Below are 23705 nucleotides of genomic sequence, written 5' to 3'. Positions count from 1 at the left end.
CTCAGATGTAATTTTGTTTATTATTACCACATTACATTAATGTATGAATTTGTTGGAACTGAAACATCCACTCTAGTAAGCTTGTGGCTTTCCGTGTCCAAATACTTGAGTTTTAAAACCTGCCCAGATTCTACTGGTAAACAGATGCTTAAGAGTCAAGGGCTGATTTCTTACAGGGGTCTCCAATGAGACCCCAGGGGTGTTGTAATAAGTTCAGTTGATGAGCTGTATCTGTGGTCAAAGCCTTTATTACGATATCATCAGTGATGCGAGTGTGCTAGAAAATGCCAGTGCCCCGAGATGTCTCATCCCATCTGAGTCTGTACGCCTGGCTGGCAACTCTGGCTGCTCTTTTACCACTGGGGGCCAGAAGCTGCCTCCTGGGTGCACCTGCTCTTGGCCCTCTGCCTCCAGATGGCCCAGCTGTCCCAGCAGGATGCCCTTGGAGGACTGGGGTTCCAGTTGGGTAGCCTCACTTATCCAACCCCTGTCCCCTTCTCCAGGAGCTTCGGCTCCAGCTGAGGAACCCAGAAACCCTCACTGCTCTTGCTCCCCAGCATCGTGTCCTGTGATTCACTGGAGACAATGGGGTCCTGACCGAGGCTCCAGGGCTGATGCTCAGTGGCTGGAACGGGGGTGTTGATTTGAGTGACCTGAGACTTGAGTGATTTGGGGCCCCTTTTTCTCTCCTATCTGGCTTACAAATTTTTAGTCCAGAGACTAATAAGCCGTATTACCCTTCCTGTGAGTTTTAACTGATCTTCCTCTGGCTTTGCCTCTCATTTCATCCTTTTCTGCTCTGTAGCCCACAGAATTCTGCACCTGGAGCTCCAAGACCTTCCAGGCACACCTAGAATTTGCTTTGGCCTTTCGTCTATGATTTCCCATCGTTGAAATGTCTTACCGTACATGTTCTAGAGTGGGATTTCCCAAACTTTTAAACCAAGGCCTCCCTCTGTAGGCATAGAAACACCATGCCCTTCTGTAATACTCAAAAGTAAATACTGCCGAGTAGTGACAGTATAATTGGGAGGAAAAGCACTGCTTTTTCAAGCTGCAGGAGGCATTGTCCTTGCAGTTGACTGAGTAAATGAAGTAGGTTAAAATTTCTGGGGCTATGGCTTGATGCTGGGGCTTGCTCACGAAGTGCCCTGAGGCTGATCCAGGCAACGTGGGAAAGCTCTAGGTTTGAGAGGACGTGCAAGTGAGAGCCCACCATTGAAATATGTGAACAGTCCTTCCTCTCTCTTGGTTGTTTGCCCTATTTTGTCAGCAGATTGATGCAACTGAACCTTGAGAGCCACACTCCATAGTTAGCACGTGCTCAAGTTGAGCTTGGTCACTCCCCCTGCTCTAATTGAGGCAACTCTACTGTTATGGGATCATCTTTCTGGCTTTAGGGATGGTATCAGCATTGAGGGGAGATCTTTAAGAAATAGGGGACCTAGCTCCTCCCCTCAAACTGCCTAGAACATAACAGATAAACCAGCATTCATGAAAAGGAGAACATCAGGGCACTTATGACAGTACATATGAGTCAGCACCAAGTGCCCGTAAGTGATGTGTCCTTATGCAACAGTAATGGTGTGTCCTGTTCTTCTGCCATAGAACCAAAGCACTTAAGCACATTCATTTCTGGAAATAATCCCTCAGGGACAACAGGGCAGCCAGGGCAGGGTTTTGGCCTTGCCAAGCCCCGCTCCTTCTTTGGCCTCACTCCTCCACCTGGCTTTGGCTGGCCTCGGAGGCTCAAGTGCAGTGATGTCAGGGGTGGGGTGGTTGCACATATTCCATGGGGGCAGAAGTCAGTCCATTGGGAGCAGGACCCGTATCTTAAACTTCCCTTTTATATTCACATAAGAAGAGAGAGATTAGGCTTTTCTGCATTAACGTACAGATTCACTGATGGGTCTCAAGTGTTTGATGTTGTTGGTACTTGCCACCATCCCAGCCCTTCTCGGTTCCTCCCTGTCCTTAGAGACATAAAGCCCGAATGCGACACTTGCCACACTCCTTTGCTGGTAGACGTGAGTTTTTAACATTCTGCCACAAGAGGGGCTGTGTCCTGATTTTGGAAGGAGGAATGTGAGGAGAAGCTGTTTCCTTCTGATGACTGCATGGGACAGGCTTTTGAGCATCAGCAGGAGGCAGATGTGGGGTTTGTCAGCAGCCTCTGGATGTCATCTTCAAGCTCACCTACTTCACTTGTGCAGGCAGCTGAGACCACTGAGGGCAGGGGAGCTTCCCTGCAACTCTTGCACTCCTGGATTTCTAGAAACTCCCTCACTTTAGCCTCCACCTTCCAGCAGCCATATAAGCTTCTGATTCTGTATTAAACCACTTCCATTCTGAAGGTTTAGAATGACTCATGTGTTCCCAGCCAGACTTGGACTTGTCCACCTTCTTCAGCTTATCTGTCCTGTAGAGGTGGCCCACTATTCAGAAAGAAGAGTGAAACTTCCACAGAAAGTGGCTTTTATATTATCTAGTTTAAACACAAGTATATTTCATCAAATCTAAGACCCCTTAGATTGTAAGATGCACCACTGTTTACCAAATAGTGAAGGAAAATGCTACCTATTAAACTGTCACTCACCACTGATTATAATATGCAAACTGGGCCAAGCATGGTGGCTCACGGCTATAATCCCAGCACTTTGGGAGACTGAAGCGGGCAGATCACTTGAGGTCAAGAATTCTAGACCAGCTTGGCCAACATCGTGAAACCCAGTCTCTACTAAAAATACAAAAATTAGCCAGGTGTGGTGGCAAAATGCGGCAGGTGGCATAGCCGTGAGAGATCCACCAGGCAGCCTCTACCTGGCTGAGAGGATTGTGCAGGGCTTGTGGAGAAGGCGTTTCCACCAAGACCTGAAGGATGATGGACACAGGTCAAGGGAGGTGTATGTTGAAGGCCAAAGACCCTGAGCAGAAGCGAGCTTCTGTCAAGACACACCTGCCCCTCTTCTAGTAGGTGTGTTACTTTCTGTTCAAGTGTCCTCAGTACATCTGGTGATGATTTGATTGAAAACCTTTATCTTTTACCCCAGGTTAAACCAACTGTTCCTACATCATTTACTGAATAGCCCATCTTTTCCCAAAGGGTAAAGTCATCACCGTTATCACATATTAAATCCTTATAAAATGTTTCTAAAACATAATGTATTATTTGTGTGGAACAAAATTACCCCCAAACTTAGCAGCTTAAAACAACAAACACTCATGATTTCCTGCAGGGTCTGATGATCAGAAATCTGGGCACTGCTTAAGTCGCGTGGTTCTTCCCCAGGGTCTTACAGGTCATACACACGCTGTCGGCTGGAACTGCAGTCATCTCAAGGCTTGACTAGGATGGGGCTCTGCTTCCCAGGTGGCTCAGTCACATGTAGGATGACTATAACTTGTCCCTGGAGTTAGCACTGAGAGGCTTGTGCCCCAGCTCACCCCACAGTCCTGGGATGGTTGGTCATCCACACACGTTGACTGGAGCTCTCGGCTCCTCTGTGGCTGTTGGCAGAAGGCCTCCGTTTTCGTGGAGCTGCCCACCCCAGCCACCTATTCCCTGCAGTAAAAGGCTCCCAAGACTCCAGCGGATGGGAGGCAAAAGTGATCCAGGAGAAAGGCAGAGGTATCTGTGGACCTTTCACAAAACTGAGCTCAGGTTCAGCAACAAGGAACATGTGAATTATAGGAAACAAATACTGTCTTTTGTAGCTTAGGGTCATAATAGTCACATGACAACTTCTGTGATGTTCTGTTGGCTCACAGACCATCCCTGATTCACTGTGGGGTGGATTACACAGGAACGGGGCTATCGGGGGCAGGGACCACTGAAGGTCAACTTGTGGGCTGATACCACACATGAAAAATATTGAGCTTCACCAGTGATTAAAGAAACACGAAGTAAAACAGGATGTGTGTGATTCTCCACCTTTTATAAATTTAGCAAAGTCATGGAGGCCATAATCCTAAGTGAATTAATATAGGAACAGAAAACCAAATACTGCATGTTCTCACTTACAAGTGGGAGATAAATATTGGGTACTGATGGACATAAAGATGGTAGCAATAAAAAAGTGGGGACTACTAGATGCAGGAGGAGAGCAAAGGTTGAAACACTCTTGAGTGCTATGCTCACTACCTGGGTGACAGGATCATTTGTACCCCAAACCTCAGTGTCACACAATATATATGCCCAGGTAACAAACCTGCATGTGTACTCCCTGAATCTAAAAGTTGAAACAAAATTTAGCAAAAGTCAAACCAATGTCAAATACTCATGCTATTGGTACGTGAATTTGGTGTAACATGTCCAGAAGGCAGTTAGGCATCACACAGAAAAAGCCTGAAAAAGACACATACCTATTGACTTAGTAATTTCTCTACTTCCAGTGTATCCTGCAGACGTAACCATGTGCTCAAAGAGTAAGGTATTAGCAAGCCTATTTATGACAACACTGTTAGAAATGATAGCTCATAGGCTGGGCGCGGTGGCTCACGCCTGTAATCTCAGCACTTTGGGAGGCTGAGGCGGGTGGATCATGAGGTCAAGAGATCGAGACCATCCTGGCCAACATGGTGGAACCCATCTCTACTAAAAATACTAAAATATTAGCTGGGCGTGGTGGCGTGTGCCTGTAGTCCCAGCTACTCGGGAGGCTGAGGCAGGAGAATTGCTTGAACCCGGAAGATGGAGGTTGCAGTGAGCCGAGGTCACGCCACTGCACTCCAGCCTGGTGCCTGGTGACTGAGTGAGACTGTGTCTCAAAAAAAAGAAATGACAGTTCATAAACCAGTCCACAACGGGGGAACTGTTGAAATTCTGTTGTACCCATGCAGTCATGAAAAAGTGACACAGGGGAAAGTTATTCACATGGAAAGATACACGATATGTTGATCAAAGCAGTTCACAGGCAGATTTGCAGCATTTCTTCTCTAGGGGATCTCACTGTGTGTTTATACCCAGATGTGTTTACACATTTAGAAGATGTTTGGAAGATACACATGAACCTGTTTATAGTGGGTGTGGAGGGGCAGCTGGGATTCTGGCCATGTTCTCTTCGTTTTGCTTACCTTCACTCTGATTTCTCTGCAGTATATTGCTGTTACAATAATTGTTCAATTTCAAGAACACAGGCTATATCATGTCCAAATCACTGTGGAAGACAAAAGGAAATAAAACATTGCCAGTTAGCAGGCATCAGAAACAGCCAAAACAAGGAAAAAACATATGTCAGAAGACCAACTTAATGTAATGACATTACATATGAACAGATTAAATGCCCATGTTAAAGATTCCAGGATTGATTTTTTTTTTTTTAACGATCATATGCTTTTACCTGCCTCATCATTTCCCTCAAACGTTAGAATAAAGGGGCGAGCTGGGCATGGTGGTGCCTGCTGTCGTCCCAGCTACTGGGCAGGCTGAGGTGGGAGGGTTGCTTGAGCTCAGGAGTTCAAGACCAGCCTGGGCAATATTGGGAGACCACCATCTCTTAAATAAATAAAGGACTGGACAGAAACTGATCAGCAAGGAAACAGGAAGTGCCACCGTAATAATACTGATCCAGGCGAGGGAGAATTAGAGGCAAAAAGCAGTCAATGCCTCAGGGCTGGCTACCTGGTAAGAGGTTCAAGTGCAGATCATGAACTTGTGTATGATCGATTACATGTAATCAAAAGTAGAAACCAGAACTGGATGGACCTTATGGATAATTTAATAGAAAGGCACAGGAATGAAAGACTTTGTTCTCAGTGTTTGATAGATGTATGCAAAATTAAATGGCAGATATTGATATCATTGTAAAGGTCTTATTAATAGACATCAAATTCAAACAGGGACATAGCCTTTTCAGGACTCCATAGAACGTTCACAAAATTGAGTACCTACTATGCTACCAAGAACCCTCTGGGTGACAGAAAGCGCAATACAGGCTATGGTCTGGGGAATAAAGTTGGAAGTTAGTGAGACCCTCTGAGGCACTAACAACAAAATCAATCACTGCCACCAACTTCCTAGGCAAAGCTTCTTTCTGGAACTTTCTTCTTTGTGTTCCTGGCCCGTATATCCAACCGTCAGCTAATGTCTTCACCTCCAAGCCACAGCCATCTCCTGCTCATTGTCCCTGAGTCTCTTCCTGTCCTCTTTTTGCCACTCTACTCCTCTCCAGTCCAACCTGTGTCAATAGCACCCTCAGGGAGGAGTCCTGAGTGTGGGTTTGCCATCTGCTGCTTCGCACATCCTTTTCACCTTACTTAAACCTTCAGTTTTGTCTTGTTACTCTTTTAGGTTTAGACAATCTTTAAAACCCTCTGAACTAGGCAAAATTACATTCCCTTTAACAAAAGCCATATTCCCACGCCACCTTCTAATCTTTTATCAAAGAAATATTATAGTTTGTTTACATACCTTATATGTAAAACTGTTTTTCCAGTAGTCTCAATTACATATTACAGTGTTAACTCTTAGTAACTTTTATTTTTTTTTTTATCTCAGCTCACTGCAACCTCCACCTCCTGTGTTCAAGCAGTCTTCCAGCCTCAGCCTCCTAAGTAGCTGAGATTACAGGGGTGCGCCACCACACCCAGCTAATTTTTTTCTATTTTTAGTAGAGATGAGGTTTTACCATATTGGTCAGGCTGGTCTTAAACTCCTGACCTCAAATGATCTGCCTGCCTCTGCCTCTCAAAGTGTTGAGATTACAGGCATGAGCCACCACACCTGGTTAACCAATAATTTTAAAAGCTGTCTTTATTTCCAAAAGATTGCTAAAGTCACGTGAACAAAAGGCATTGAAGTTTCTTTTTCTTTCAGTCAGAGTCTTGCTCTGTCACCCAGGCTGGAGTGCAGTGGTGGGATCTTGGCTCACTGCAACCTCTGCCTCCTGTGTTCAAGCAATTCTCCTGTCTCAGCCTCCTGAGTAGCTGGGACTACATGCGGGTGCCACCGCGCTCGGCTAATTTTTGTATTTTTAGCAGGGATGGGGTTTTGCCATGTTGCAGGCCGGTGTCAAACTCCTGACCTCAAGTGATCTGCCCTCCTCATCCTTCCGAAGTGCTGGGATTACAGGCATGAGCCACCGCACCCAGCCTATGCCTTAGTGTATTACTGATACTCACACCAACACAAGGTTTGTTCTGTTCATGTCTGTCTTCCTGACATTCATACCCACATATGATCTGCCTCTGCCCATAGCTTACTGTCTTTCTGTCATTCATACCCACATGTAATACGGCTCTGCCCATCTCTTCCTGTCTTCTTGCCATTGGTACCCACACAGGATCTGCCCTGGCTTGTCTCATCTTTCTGTGCTCCATCCTTACACCTCTTCTGCTCCTGCCTGTGTCTTTCTGTTTTACAAGGGTCCATATCTACCCATGATGTGTTTCCTTCACTTATCTCGTTGCCTTACTTGATTCTGACACTTACTGAATATTGGACCCATCCTTCTCCTCTCGGCCACTCTTGTGAATCTGCCCTGGCCATTTCTCGGAGCTTCTACATGTCCGGCTTCCTCCTGAATTCAGGTCCTGCCCTGGCAGTGCCTCTTCCTGGGTTTCTCTGTTCCCAGGGTTTGGGGCATCTTCTTCTTTGGACTTTTTGTGTCTCAGTTCCAATGTTGCCTCTCAGAGAAGTCTTCTGTGACCGTCCCTCTTGGCACATCCTCCTTCCTTGTCATCCCCTTTTACTTTTTTCACAGTGCTCTACACCTTCAGAAGGAATTTTGTTCATGTCTGTTTTCCTTCCCCTTGCTGATCCAGAAGGTTAAGGTCAAGGCCTGATGTGTGCAGTTGCCCTCTGTCCCCATCTCATGATTGTGCATGGTGCCCAGGAGGTGCTGGGTGAGGTCGTGCTCAATGAAGAAGTGAATTCTGAGAGAAGATCCAAGATGGCCAAATAGGAACAGCTCTGGAGTCCAGTTCCAGCAAGAACAAAGCAGAGAGTGAAAGATCCCAGCATTTCCAAACGAGTTTCACTGCCCACAGACCAGGAGATTCCCTGGGCCTAAAAGTGCCACGAGTTTCGAGCACAGCTGTTTCAGCTGGTGCAGTGGGTCTCCACACAAAAACTCAGACACAAATCTGGGCAGCCATTTCAACTGGTGCCTGGAACGCCTGGGAGACAGAGCCACCCATTCAACTGATAAAAAGAGGGCTGAAACTGGGAGCCAGGTGATCTGGCTCAGTGGGTTCCACCCCCACAAAGACCAGCAATCTGAAATGTTCAGGACTGAGAGTTTCGCAGCAAGCACTGCTGGACCCTGAACGGTCCAGCTCTGTGGGGGGAAGGGTGTCAGCCATTACCGAGGCAGTCCATGATTACCAAGGCAGTCTGCCATTACCAAGGCAATCTGCCGTTACGGAGGCAGTTCACCATTACCTAGGCAGTCCACCATTACCAAGGCAGTCCGCCATTACAGAGGCAGTCAGCCATTACTGAGGCAGACTGAGGCAGACTGCCATTACCAAGGCAGTTCTAAGTATACCTCTATAAACAAAACCACAAGGAAGTTCACACAGCAGCTGGGCAGAGCCCGCAGCAGCTCAGCAACGCCTCTGATGGTAGACGGTGACTAGACTACCTCCTTGCTGGGCAGGGCATCTCTGAAAAAAGGCAGCAGCACATCAGGAACTTATAAATAAAGCCCCACCTTCCCAGGATAGAGCACCTGGGGAAAAAAAGGCAGTTATGAGTTCTGCTGCAGCAGACTTAAACATACCTGCTCAGCAGTTCTGAATGGAACAACAGAGCTCTCAGCATAGCATTTGTGCTCCTATAAGGAACAGACTATCTCCTCAAGCAGCTCCCTGACTCCTGTATATCCAAAGAGACACCTCATAAAGGAGATATCACCACAGATTCCACAGAAATTCAAACCATCAACAGAGATTATTACAAACAACTCTATGCACATAAACTAGTAAACCTGGAAGAAATGGATAAATTCCTGCACACCTGCATCCTCCCAAGCCTAAACCAGGAAGAAGTCAAAACCCTGAATAGACTAATAACAAGGGCTGAAGTTGAGGCAGCAATTAATAGCCTACCAACCAAAAAAAGCCCAGGTCCAGATGAGTTCACAGCCGAATTCTACCAGATATACAAAGAGGAGCTGGTACCACTCCTTCTGAAACTATTCCAAACAATCCAAAAAGAAGGAATCCTTCCCAAATCATTTTATGAGACCAACATCATCCTGATACCAAAATCTGGCAGAGACTCAACAAAAAAAGAAAACTTCAGGCCAATATCCATGATGAACATAGATGCAAAAATGTTCAATAAAATACTGGCAAACCAATTGCAACAGCACATCAAAAAGCTTATCCATCATGATCAAGTAGGCTTCATCCTGGGGATGCAAGGCTGGTTCAACATTCACAAGTCTATAAACATAATCCACCACACAAACAGAACCAAAGACAAAAACCACATGATTATTTCAATCGATGCAGAGAAGGCCTTGGACAAAATTCAACAGTCTTTATGCTAAAAACCCTCAATAAACTAGGTATAGCTGGAATGTATCTCAAAATAATAAAAGCTATTTATGACAAACCCACAGCCAATATCATACTGAATGAGCAAAAACTGGAAGCATTCCCTTTGAAATTTAGTACTAGACAAGGATGTCCTCTCTCACCACTCCTATTCAATATAGTATTGGAAGTTCTAGCCAGAGCAATCAGGCAAGAAAAAGAAAGAAAGGGTATTCAATTAGGAAAGGAGGAAGTCAAATTGTCTCTATTTGCAGATGACATGATTGTATATTTAGAAGACTCCGTTGTCTCAGCCCAAAATCTCCTTAAACAGATAAGCAACTTCAGCAAAGTCTCAGGATACAAAATCAATGTGCAGAAATCACAAGCATTCCTATATACCAATAACAGACTAAAAGAGACCCAGATCAAGAACGAATTGCCATTCACAATTCGTTAGTTGAATTCACAATTAACAATTCAACTAACAAAGGATGTAAAGGACTTCTTCAAGGAGAACTACAAACCACTGCTCAAGGAAATGAGAGGACACAGATAGATGGAAAAACATTCCATGCTCATGGTTAGGAAGAATCAGTATTGTGAAAATGGTCATACTGCCCAAAGTAATTTATAGATTCATGCTATCCCCATCAAGCTACCTATGACACTCTTCAGAGAACTGGAAAAAACCACCTTACATTTCATATGGAACCAAAAGAGAGCCCACATAGCCAAGACAATCCTAAGCAAAAAGAACAAAGCTGGAGGCATCACACTACCTGACTTCAAACTATACTACAAGGCTACAGTAATCAAAACAGCATGGTACTGGTACCAAAACAGAGATACAGACCAATGGAACAGAACAGAGGCCTCGGAGGCAACACCACACATCTACAACCATCTGATCTTTGATAAACCTGACAAAAAGAAGCAATGAGGAAAGGATTCCCTGTTTAATAAATGGTGTTGGGAAAACTGGCTAGCCATGTGCAGAAAGCAGAAACTGGACCCCTTCTTGACACCCTATGCTAAAATTAACTCCAGCTGGATTAAAGACTTAAACATAAGACCTAACACCATAAAAACCCTAGAAGAAAGCCTAGGCAAAACCATTCAGGACATAGGCATAGGCAAGAACTTCATGACAAAAACACCAAAGGCACTGGGAACAAAAGCCAAAATCAACAAATGGAATCTAATTAAACTCCAGAGCTTCTGTACAGCAAAAGAAACAATCATTAGAGTTAACCTGCAACCAACAGAATGGGAAAAATTTTTCGTTTATTTTTTTAAGCATCTGACAAAGGGCTAATATCCAGAATCTACAAATAACTAAAACAGATTTACAAGAAAAAAACAAACAATCCCATTCAAAAGTGGGTGAAGGATATGAGTAGACACGTTTCAAAAGAAGACATTTATGAGGCCAAGAAATATATGAAAAATGCCATCACCACTGGTCATTAGAGAAATGCAAATCAAAACCACATTGAGATACTACCTCACGCCAGTTAGAATGGCAATCATTAAAAATTCTGGAGACAACAGATGCTGGAGAGGATGTGGAGAAATAGGAACACTTTTACACTGTTGATGGGAGTGTAAATTAGTTCAACCATTGTGGAAGACAGTGTGGTGATTCCTCAAGGACCTAGAAATAGAAATTCCATTTGACTCAGCAATCCCATTACTGGGTATATATCCAAAGGATTATAAATCGTTCTATTTTAAAGACACATGCATACATATGTTCACTGAAGCACTGTTTAAAATAGCAAATACCTGGAACCAACCCAGATGCCCATCGATGATAGGCTGAACAAGGAAAATGTGGCACACATACACCATGGAAGACTATGCAGCCTTAGAAAACGATGAGTTTGTGTCCTTTGTAGGGACATGGATGAAACTGGAAACCATTATTCTCAGCAAACTGACACAAGAATAGAAAATCAAACACCACATATTCTCACTCACAGGTGAGTGTTGAACAATAAGAACACATGGACACAGGGAGGGGAGCATCACACACTGGGGTCTGTTGTGGGGGAACAGGGGAGGGACAGCAGGGGACAGGGAGGCTGCGGAGGGACAACATGGGGAGAAATGCCAGATATAGGTGACGGGGGGATGGAGGCAGCAAACCACATTGCCATGTATGTACCTATGCAACAATCCTGCATGTTCTGCACATGTACCCCAGAACCTAAAGTGCAATAAAATATATATTTTTAAAAAATGGTAGAGGAAAGTACTTTCAAGCTTGCCTGAGGTCTGAGAAGCTGAGCTTTCTGCAGTGGTCTGGGGGGAAGCTTTGACTAGAGTGTTTGAAGGACGCCTTTCTTGTTTGCTTTCTCGGCATGGAAACGTCAAGATGCAGAATCCAGATAGGTCACTGTAGCTTGGGCCTCTGCGATCTGGATTTGAGGCTGCAGACTGTGTTGAACTGGGCGAGCGGGAGGGCAGAGTGCACTGGGGTCCAGCCTCCTGGGGTCCTGAAAGGGTGGGATGGTGTAGGCTGGTCCCCCACCCAGAATTAGGCACAGGAGGAAGCCACGTGGGATTTGCTTCCCCACCAGGATTGAGGTGAGTGAGAGGTGGGTCCCGGAGTAGTGCACCTGGTGGTGATCAGCATGGGCTGAAGTGTCAGAGGAGGTGACAGCCCAGGTCTCGTCTAATTAGTAGGTCTCCTCCAGCTGGAGATACTGCCATCTTCTACCCCCCCTGGGGCACACCTGAGACCCTGCTCCCCGGACCTCCCCCAGGAGGCTGAGTGCTAGACTCAGCCTGGGAGACAGGCTGAAGTTCTCAGGTAAATTTTACCCTACTAAGGCTGCGATTTTGTAGGTAACACAGAAATGGGGAGGTGCTAGCTTGTCACTCTGCCCCATGCTCAGTCTCTCTCCCCTTTTCATCACCATCTCAGTCCCATCCATCTTCCTCCCTCCCTTCCTCCTTCCCTCCCTCCTCTCTCTCTTTCTCTCTGACACATGCACACGTGCACACACACACACACACACACACAGATATGTGTCTGCCCATGAACACATGAGATCCAGTTTTCACAACTGATGGTGGGAGCTCAGTGCTGTTCTCCAGCTCCTCCGGGCCTTTCTCTGTGCTTACAAAGAAGATGCCCTGTGATGGTTAATATTGAGTGTCAACTTGATTGGACTGAAGGATGCAAAGTATTGTCCCTGTGTGTGTCTGTGAGGGTGTTGCCGAAGGAGATGAGCATTTGAGTCAGTGGATTTGGAGAGGCAGACCCACCCTTAATCTGGGTGGCCACCATCTGATCAGCTGCCAGTAAAAGCAGGAGGAAGAGCAAAAGCAGGTGGAAGAGCGTGGAAGGACTAACCTGGCTTAGTCTTCTGGCCTACATCTTTTTCCTGTGCTGGATGCTTCCTGTCCTCAAAGTGCTTCAGGTTTTGGACTCTTAGACCTTTAATCACAAACTGAAGGCTGCACTGCTGGCTTCTCTACTTTTGAGGTTTGGGACTCGGACTGGCTTCCTTGCTCCTCAGCTTGCAGATGGTCTATTGTGGGAATTTACCTTGTGAACCTGTGAGTCAATCGTCCTTAATAAACTCCCCTTTATATATACAACTATCCCATTAGTTCTGTTCCTCCGGAGAACCCTAACACACACTCCTTTGTCAAAACTGCACTTGGGGCCAAAAACCCACTGCAGACCCTGGGGTCGGCAAAACAGCAGGCTCTCAGGGCCTCCTGAAAGTGTGGCGTTGCACATCTCAGCCAGGCCACTGGAGCTGTGTGCAGGGCTCCAGGCCACAGGTGGTGAGCACTGTGCCTGGTGAGATGGACTGCCCCCCGCCGTGGCCATCAATGGTGGACTGAATAAAGAAAATGTGGTACAGATACACCATGGAATACTATGCAGCCATAACAAAGAACAAAACCATGTCCTTTGCAGCAGCATGTATACAGGCTGGAAGATTTTCTCCTAAGTGAATTAACACAGAAACAGAAAACCACATACCGAATATTTTCACTTGTAAGTAGGAGCTTAAATATCGGGTACATAGGGACACAAAGATGAGACTAGAGACTGCTGACTACTGGTGGGGGCAGGAAGGACGGGGCAGGGGTTGCTAGGTATTTATTAGGAACATATTTGCAAAGTTGGCTTGTTTTCGGTTTTGCTCCCAAAGCCGGCACCGGATGTGGGAAAACACTAGAAAGTCTGAACGCAATTCTGTGATGTTGGACTTTTTTTTAATGATACACATTTTGGGACGAGCAGAATGACAGTGTTGGCTACTAGTTCATATCTCTATATCTCTAGATTTGTATCTATATCTACATATATTCACACACACATATATAATGTACAACGATATAGACATACATATGTATACTTTTGTAAAAAGAACACTTTAAGAAAGTAGGTCGAAAGCGGGGGCGGGGGGGCGCGAGGCCCTTTGACGCCCCCCACCCCCGCGGAGTAACGCACGCATGCCCAGCGCTACTGCGCAGCCGCAGAGACGTTAGTCCAGCCTCCTTCCGCTCGCGCCTCAGTGTGCCAAGCGAGAGGGGAGACAGTTACCACGCAATTACCTCACAGCCGCGGCACAGACGTAGGCCTCCGGTCTCTGGCCTCAGAGCCAGACCCCGCCACCTCAGGATGTCCGACCAGATTGAGGAACAAGGTAAGGTGACCTCCTCTCAACTACCCCGCTAACTTGGGCCTCAAGTTCTGTCAGAGTCTGGGCCGCGCCCAGTTTGGTGACCATTCAGGGGGTGGCACGATTGGATGTTCATTGGCAGAGGCAAGTGAGGGGCGGCCTCTGGGTGTCGGCCATCTGTCAGGGCGCCCATGGGAAACTCGGCGTGGTGGACCAAGATGGCGCTTAGTTCACGGGGTCTCCGGGCTCAGTATGTCCTTGCGGCGTGAGGTGATCTTGAGGCTCGTGGCGTCCGTGTGGCGCTTGGTGGCTCGGGGTTGGGGTGACTCGGGCTTGTGCCCAGAGTGCGTCAAGATACTGGGCCTGGTTGCCCTACGGCGCGCGGTTCTTTCCCGAGCCTCGATTGGTTGTGAAACCATATTCTAGAGCAGGCGTCCCCAAACTACGGCCCGCGGGCCGCATGCGGCCCCCTGAGGCCGTTTATCCGGCCCCCCGGCGCACTTCAGGAAGCGGCCCCTCTTTCACTGGTGGTCAGTGAGAGGAGCACGGTGTGTGGCGGCCTCCAACGGTCTGAGGGACAGTGCACTGGCCGCCTGGCCTAGGCGCTCGAGCGGCGCGGCGCGCCCCCTCCGCAGTGTGCCGCAGAGCGCGCGGGCGGCGCGGCGGGGCCTAGCGCTACGGCCGGCCTATGCAGCCGCGCTTTTTCTTGAATTTGTTTTTGTTCCCGCCGGTGGGCAGCCGCGGGGCACAGCCCTGTTCGGTGTTTTGGCGTAGCGGCCCGGGTGCTCTGAGGGGGCGCTTTGGGGGGTGCCCGCCGCCTCTCCCCGGGCGCCTGAGCGGGAGACATTTTCTGATTTCGTACCTCATTCAATACTTGGTGCCGACTTTCTGGAACTAGCGGATCCTTTTCCAGCTGTTCTCTTTTTGGTGAGGGGCGGTACTGGGGGGCGAGGAATGCCTTTTTGTGCTTTTTGCTTTGGCTTTCAGATAGAGGCTGGAGGGCAGTGGCGCCATCTTGCCTCCGCCTCCTGGGTTCAAGCGCTTCTCCCTCCTCAGCCCCCTGAGGAGCTGACTACGGGCGCGCGCCACCACGCACGGCTAATGGTGGTATCTTTTGTTGAGACGGGATTGCGTCACGCTGCCCACGCTGGTCTGAACTCCTGGGCTCAGGCAGTCCTCCCGCCTGTCTCCCAAAGTGCTGGGATTACTGGCGTGAGCCACCACATCGGGTGAGAGCTTCGAGTTTAAAGAATCGACAAACGCCCGAGTTGATTTCCTGTCAGACTTTTCGCGGTGGAGGCAGAGAGTTGGGGTTTTGATGATAATCGCATTTCATTAGAGACAGACGGTGCAGCTTCGCTGTTTTACTGTAAATACGTTAATGAGGAGGAAGAGAAAGACAAGACGTAGGGTGTTGGGGGCAGAGGCGGGAGTCGGGACAGCCCGCGAAATCGGGGTCCCTGTGGAGCGGGGGAGCCGTCGAGGCCCTCCCGGGCCCTCTTGCGCCGCGTGGTCTTTGACGGGGAAGTCTGTGATTTGGTTGGTGGCGGACCGCGTCCCTCCCTCCTCCGGCTCTCCCCGAGTGCGGCAGGCTGGCTTCAGGTTGACTAAAAGACAGCGATTTTCCGAGCAGCTTTGCAGCGCGGCGTTTTCTAAAGCGCGGTGTGGGCTAGGTGCCCTTTTGAGCCTCGCTTCTCCCGCCTGCAGCAAGTGCCGGGCGATGGGATACGGTTTTGGCGACAGTGGAAGGGCTGCCTTTGAGAGTCCCGCCGAAGATTGAGAAAGTGATTGTTCTGAAAACAAACAGAGCGGTCTGGCTGTTGTAACCGCCCTGTTTTGCTGTGTGTTCCTCAAAGTGGTCCCCGCGTGAGTGGTCCCTTGTAGGGCTAAGGGCCCCACAGGGTCGTGTGCAGTAAGGGGTCCACCCCATTAGGTCACCGAGGCAGAGAGGTGGGCCGTGCGCAGTGAAGAGGGTGCAGTGTGCAATACCTCTATCTGTGGGCATGCTACTCCTCGGAGGATGCTTAATCACGCAGCAGTGACAGAGCTGTTAGGGTCTACCGCCACCTGCTGTCAGCTTCCAAGGAGTTCTATAGGAGGGTGCTTTTGACCTAGCACAGTAGCAAGAGCTGATAAAAGTTCACAGTCGCCAAGGTGCCATTATCCGGAGGGGTTTTGATGCTCGAGGGACTGCCAGTCTGAGGGCAGCCTTTCGCAAGAACTGGAGCAAGATCCTACAACTTCTTCAGGAGGAGTGGCTCTTGCCCCAAGCCTGCCACACAGCGGATATCTTTACGATACTGAACGCTGCCCTCTGGGCCATGGATTCTTGTCCTGGTATAACTGTTTTTCCCTTAAATCATGCTCTGCACTGTGTCTGCTCCAGACATTCCTCTGACTATAAGCTGCTTATTCCTTAATTCATGCTCTGTACCGTGTCTACTCTAGGCACTCCTCCCATTATGAACTAAGGTATAGTTACATATATATAGGGAAATAACTGAGTGGTAATATATTCTTTAGGCACTCATTCTATGAACTAATATATGATTATATAGAGAGAATTATATAAAGGGAAATAACTGAGTACTAACGCTATAAACTGAGATATTCTTCAGGCACTAATTGTGCCAGGATTCTGCTTAGCTCTCCTTCCTCGGTGCCTCTAGGGGGGTTACCCACAGTCCCTCATTGTGAGCTGTGCCTCATGTGATGAGTTGATGGCCTTGTACCTTGGGAGCATAATGTTCAAACAGTTTCTTGGTTTTTTGTTTTGTTTTGTTTTTTGAGAGGAGTCTCGCTCTGTCTCTCAGGCTGGAGTGCAGTGGCGTGATCTCGGCTCACTGCAACCTCTGCCTCCCAGGTTCAAGGGATTCTCCAGCCTCAGCCTCCAGAGTAGCTGGGACTACAGGTGTGTGCCACCATGCCCTGCTAATTTTTGTATTTTTTGATAGAGACAGGGTTTCACTGTGTTGGCCAGGTTAGTCTCGAACTCCTGACCTCAAGTGATCCGCCTGCCTTGGCCTTCCAAAGTGCGGGGATTACAGGTGAGAGCCACTGCGCCTGGCCATTTTAAAACAATTTCTAAAAGTTAAAATGTCTTTTGGCCGGGCATGGTGGCTCACACCTATAATCCCAGCATCCCAACACTTTGGGAGGTTGAGGTGGCTGGATCATGAGATCAGGAGATCTAGACCATCCTGGCCAACATGGTGAAATCCCGTCTCAGTGGTGGGTGCCTGTAGTCCCAGCTACTCGGGAGGCTGAGGCAGGAGAATCACTTGAATGTGGGAGACAGAAGTTACAGTGAGCTGAGATGGTGCCACTGCACTTCAGCCTGGCTACAGAGCAAGACTCCGTCTCAAAAAAAAAAAAAAAAGTCTTTTAAAACTGGGGGCCAGGCACAGTGGCTCACGCATGTAATCCCAGTATTTGGGAGGCTGAAGTGGGTGAATCATGAGGTCAGGAGATTGAGACCATCCTGGCCAACACGGTGAAACCTCATCTCTACTAAAAATACAAAAATTAGCCGAGCATGCTGGTGCATGCCTGTAACCCCAGCTACTCAGGAGGCTGAGGCAGGAGAATCGCTTGAACCCAAGAGGCAGAGGTTGCAGACAGCTGTGATCATGCCACTGCACTCCAGCCTGTGACAGAGCAAGACTCTGTCTCAAGCAAAACGAAACAAAAACAAAACAGAACCAGGAAAACCCCAAAATTTAATTGGGAAAGTTATGTGTACACTTAAAAGAACTGATCGGACTTTTACACATTTACTGAGAAACCTTAGTGACATTGTCAATAGCTTTACTAGCTCTAGTTTGAAATATCTGGTGATACAAAAAAGCTTTTCTTAAAAATATACTTTCAGGGGCCAGGCGTGGCGCCTCATGCCTGTAATCCCAGCACTTTGGGAGGCCAAGGCAGGCGGATCATGAGGTCAAGAGATGGAGACCATCCTGGCCAACATGGTGAAACCCTGTCTCTACTAAAAATACAAAAATTAGCTGGGCGTGCTGGTGCCTGCCTGTAGTCCCAGTCTCCTGCCTGCTATTCTCAGGCAGGAGAATTGCTTGAACCTGGGAGGCAGAGGTTGCAGTGAGTTGAGATCTCGCCATTGCACTCCAGTCTGGTGACAGAGCGAGACTCCATCTCAAAACAAACAAACAAACAAACAAAACAACAAAAAACAAATACACTTTCAATTGCCTTGGTTATTATCTTCTGGTGACACAACTGAAAGTTTATTGTAGAGAATTGACAGAGAAGTCTAATGATCATAATTTTGCTATTCAATGATAGCCACCTAGATAACAATTGGTATGTTCTTTTTTAGCTGTGTCTCTGCCAGGTTTTGGTGTCAGGATGATGTTGGCCTGATAAAATGAGTTAGGCAGAATTCCCTCTTTTTCTGTTTGGAATAGTTTCAGAAAGAATGGTACCAACTCTTCTTTGTACCTCTGATAGAATTCAGCTGGGAAACTGTCTGGTCTTGGACTTTTTTTGGTTGGTATGCTATTAATTGCTGCCTCAATTTCAAACCTTGTTATTGATCTATTCAGGGATTCAGCTTCTTCCTGGTTTAGTCTTGGGAGGGTGTAAGTGTCCAGGGTTAGGGTTAGGGTTAGAATTGGGGGTTAGGGTTAGGGTTTCTTCTAGATTTTCTGTTTTATTTGCGTAGAGATGTTTATAGTATTCTCTGATAGTAATTTGTATTTCTGTGGGCTCGGTGGTGATATTACCTTTATCATTTTTATTGCATCTATTTGATTATTGTCTCTTTTCTTCTTTATTAGTCTGGCTAGCAGTCTATCTATTTTGTTGATCTTTTAAAAAACCAGCTCCTGGATTCATTGATTTTTTTTGAAGGGTTTTTTATGTCTGTCTCTGTCTCCTTCAGTTCTGCTCTGATCTTAGTTGTTTCTTGTCTTTTGCTGGCTTTTGAATTTGTTTGTTCTTGCTTCTCTAGTTCTTTTAATTGTGACATTAGGGTATTGATTTTAGATCTTTCCTGCTTTCTCTGTTGGGCACCTAGTGCTATGAATTTCCCTCTATACACTGCTTTAAATGTGTCTCAGAGATTCTGGTACATTGTGTCTTCATTCCCATTGGTTTCAAAGAACACCTTTATTTCTTTCTGCATTTTGTTATTTATCCAGTAGTCATTTGGGAGCAAGTTGTTTAGTTTCCATGTAGTTGTGCGGTTTTGAGTGAATTTCTTAACCCTGAGTTCCAATTTGATTGCACTGTGGTCTGAGAGACTGTTATGATTTCCATTTTTTTTTTTTTTTTGCATTTGCTGAGGAGTGTTTTACTTCCAATTATGTGGTCAGTTTTAGAGTAAGTGTGATGCGGTGCTGAGAATAATGTATATTCTGTGGATTCGAGGTGGAGATTTCTGTAGATGTCTATTAGGTCCACTTGGTCCAGATCTGAGTTCAAGTCCTAGGTATCCTTGTTAATTTTCTGTTTTGTTGATCAGTCCAATATTGACAGTGGGGTGTTAAAATCTCCCACTATCATTGTGTGGGGGTCTAAGTCTCTTTGTAGGTCTCTATGAGCTTGCTTTATGAATCTGGGTGCTCCTGCATTGGGTCCGTATGTTTAGGATAGTTAGTTCTTCTTGTTGCATTGATCCTTTTACCATTATGTAATGCCCTTCTTTGTCTCTTTTGATCTTTGATGGTTTAAAGTCTGTTTTATCAGAGACTAGGATTGCACTTCTGCTTTTTTTTTTTTCTTTCCATTTGCTTGGTAAATAGTCCTCCATTCCTTTATTTTTTAGCCTATGTGTGTCTTTGCACTTGAGATGGGTCTCTTGAATACAGCACACCAATGGATCTTGACTCTTTAGCCAATTTGCCAGTCTGTCTTTTAATTGGGCATTTAACCCATTTACATTTAAGGTTAATATTGTTATGTATGAATTTGATCCTGTCATGATGCTAGCTGGTTATTTTTGCCCGTTAGTTGATGCAGTTTCTTCCTAGCATTGATGGTCTTTACGATTTGGTATGTTTTTGCAGTGGCTGGTACTGGTTGTTCCTTTCCATGTTTAGTGCTTCCTGCAGGAGCTCTTGTAGGGCAGGCCTGATGGTAACGAAATCTTTCAGCATTTGCTTGTCCGTAAAGGATTTTATTTCTCCTTTGCTTACGAAGCTTAGTTTGGCTGGATATGAAATTCTGGGTTGAAAAATCTTTTCTTTAAGAATGTTGAATATTGCCCCCCACTCTCCATGTCTCATTCTGGCTTGTAGGATTTCTGCTGAGAGATCTGCTGTTAGTCTGATGGACTTCCCTTTGTGGGTAACCCGAACTTTCTTTCTGGGTGCCCTTAGCATGTTTTCCTTCATTTCAACCTTGGTGAATCTAATAATTATGTGTCTTGGGGTTGCTCTTCTTGAGGAGTATCTTTGTGGTGTTCTCTGTATTTCCCGAATTTGAACGTTGGCCTGCCTTGCTAGATTGGGGAAGTTATCCTGGATAATATCCTGAAGAGTATTTTCCAACTTGGTTTCATTCTCCCCTTCACTTTCAGGTACACTGCTCAAATGTAGATTTGGTCTTTTCATGTAATCCCATGTTTCTTGGAGGCTTTGTTCATTTCTTTTCACTCTTGTTTCCCTAATCTTATCTTCTCACTTTATTTCATTGAGTTGATCTTCAATCTCTGATATCCTTTCTTCCACTTGATTGATTAGCTATTGAAACTTGTGTATGCTTCAGGAAGTTCTTGTGCTATGTTTTTCAGCTCTATCAGGTTGTTTATGTTCTTCTCTAAACTGGTTATTCTAGTTAGCATTTTGTCTAACATTTTTTCAAGGTTCCTAGCTTCTTTGCATTGGATTAGAACCTGCTTCTTTAGCTTGGAGGAGTTTGTTATTACCCACCTTCAGAAGCCTATTTCTGTCAATTCATCAAACTGATTCTCCATCCAGTTTCGTTCCCTTGCTGGCAAGGAGCTGTGATCCCTTGGAGAAGAGACGTTCTGGTTTTTTGGAGTTTCCAGCCTTTCTGCACTGGCTTCTTCCTATCTTTGTGGATTTATCTACCTTTGGTCTTTGAAGTTGGTGACCTTTAGATGAGGTCTCTGAGTGGATGTACTTTTTGTTGACATTGAAACTATTTATTTCTGTTTGTTAGTTTTCCTTCTAACAGTGAGGTTCCTCTGCTGCAGGTCTGCTGGAGTTTGCTGGAGGTCCAGACCCTGCTTGTCTGGGAGTTACCAGTGGAGGCCGCAGAACAGCAAAGATTGCTGCCTGTTGCTTCCTCTGGTAGCTTTGTCCCAGAGGGGTACTTGCCAGATGCCAGCCAGAGCTCTCCTGTATGAGGTGTCTGTCAACCCCTACTGGGAGGTGTCTCCCAGTCAGGATACATGAGGATCAGGGAGCCACTTGAGGAGGCAGTCTGTCCCTTATCAGAGTTCAAATGCTGTGTTGGGAAATCCGCTGCTCTCTTCAGAGCTGCCAGGCAGGGACATTTAGGTCTGCTGAAGCTGTACCCATTACCACCCCTTTTCCCAGGTGCTCTGTCTCAGGAAGGTGGGGACTTTATTTATAAATCCCTGATGCACTGCTGCCTTTTTTTCACAGATGCCCTTTCCAGTGAGGGCATCTAGTGAGACAGACTGCCTGCAGCTGCTGAGCTGTGTTGGGCTTGTCCCAGTTTGAACTTCCCCACAGCTTTGCTTACACTGTGGGGTTGAAACTGCCCACTTGAGCCTCAGCAATGGCAGACACCCCTTCCTTCACCAAGCTGTAACCTCCTAGATTGAGCTCAGACTGCTGTGTTGGCTGTGAGAATTTCAAGCCAGTGGATCTTAGCTTGCTGGTCTCTCTGGGGGTGGGAACTGCTGAGCCATACCACTTGGCTCCCTGGCTTCAGCCCTCTTTCCAGGGGAATGAACAGTTCTGCCCACTGGCATTCCAGGGGCCACTCAGTTGGAAATGTGACAATCACCCACCTTCTACGTGGATCTTGCTGGGAGCTGTGCACTGGAGCTGTTCTGTTCAGCCATCTTGCTTGGGGGAATCCAATAAAGCTCATTTTGATCTTAGACATTTTGCATAATGTGTTTTCATATTCTTTAGAATGGTTTACCTAGTTGATATTTCACATCTGGTTTATTTGTGGTTACTTATTTCACATTTTATGAGATTCAGTTTGAATTCATTTCATAATGACATTTACTTTTGTACTTTATTTCCACATTATCAGTCATCATAAACATTAATATTAGTTTTTAGAGAACAGTTTAGAACTTCATGGTCACCACAAGTGTGTCTACTTAACACCGATTGCATCATTTAAGTGAAAAGCATATAATTGAACACTGTGGCATGGGCCAGTTGGCCACATTTCTCAAATGAGAAGAAATTTATTGCTCTACAAAATTGGAAGTACTAGAGATAGTAGTCTATGTGTGTGTATGTATACATACATATGTACATACTTCAAAAATTCCTACTATTGGTTCATTAGCTAACTTGTAATGATTACAGATATAAAATATATAATACAAATTTTCAGCTAAAATATGTTTTTTAAACAATCTATAACTTTATAAGGTGGCTTCTTCAAGAAACTTTATTTAATGTGGTATTAAATCTAATCTTTCTGTTTGCTTATTCTTAGATTTTATTATTGTGACTGTTGACGATAGTGATGATAACAATGAAGATCGCAGTACTGAGACAGTGGAAGATTCTGAAAGAGCAGATAATTCCACCAATGGCACAGCAGATTATTCCACTGATGTCACAGCCATACAACCAAATTTTCCAGGCGCCAGTGGTGACCATCACCATCCACTCCAAATGTCATATGGTAATTTTGTTAAATTTCCTTTCTGGCAAAATTTTGCATTCTGGTCCCTGTTTCCAGTAAATTGCTTAAATATTCCCGTAACCTTTACAGTAATTAGTTATTACCAGAGGGCTTAGCTTCGTGCTAATACCACAAGGTTTACTTTTGCTTGCATTTTCCCTTTGCTTAAGCTTTGCCATGTCTCCTTTGTTCTGTGGGAGACAGAATGTTAAGAAGTGTTCTTTTATCTGATTTGTTGGAAGAGTTTGAGAAGGACTGGTGTTAAGTCTTATTTTTTGGAGGGGTGTCAGGGTGACAGGGTCTCGCTTTGTTGCCCAGGCTAGAGTGCAGTTGTGGCATCTCTGCTTATTGCAACCTCTACTTCCCAAGTTCAAGAGATTCTTTTGCCTCAGCCTCCCAAGTATCTGGGACTACAGGCGCATACCACCATGCCCAGCTAATTTTTGTATTTTTAGTAGAGACAGGGTTTTGCCATGTTGCCCATCCTGGTCTCGAACTCCTGAGTTCAAGCAGCCTGTCTGCCTCAGCCTCCCACAGTGCTAGGATTACAGGCATGAGCCACCGCACCCAGCCAGTGTTAATTCTTTAAATGTTTGGTAGAAATCAGTGGGGAAGCCATCTGGTCCTGGGCTTTTCTTTACTGCAGTTTGTGATTACTGCTTCAACCTCTCATTATAGGTCCATTAAGATTTTCTATTTCTTCTTGAGTTGGTTTAGTTAATTAGTTTTATTAAATTATAAGAACAA

General features: G+C 46.0%; 1 protein-coding gene across 1 annotated transcript in view; it reads left to right on the top strand.

Moving 5' to 3' along the window:
• Nucleotides 1-14131: 14131 nt before the first annotated feature.
• BEND2 (BEN domain containing 2) overlaps nt 14132-23705 on the top strand; it is a 66181-nt gene continuing 56607 nt past the window's right edge. The window contains 2 exon segments of the mRNA XM_074392129.1: nt 14132-14156; nt 22767-22958. Coding sequence (XP_074248230.1) covers nt 14132-14156; nt 22767-22958 — 217 coding nt within the window.

The sequence above is a fragment of the Saimiri boliviensis genome, chromosome X (genome assembly GCF_048565385.1).
Source record: "Saimiri boliviensis isolate mSaiBol1 chromosome X, mSaiBol1.pri, whole genome shotgun sequence".
Classification (NCBI taxonomy): domain Eukaryota; kingdom Metazoa; phylum Chordata; class Mammalia; order Primates; family Cebidae; genus Saimiri; species Saimiri boliviensis.
This window is presented reverse-complemented; position numbering and strand designations above follow the sequence as displayed.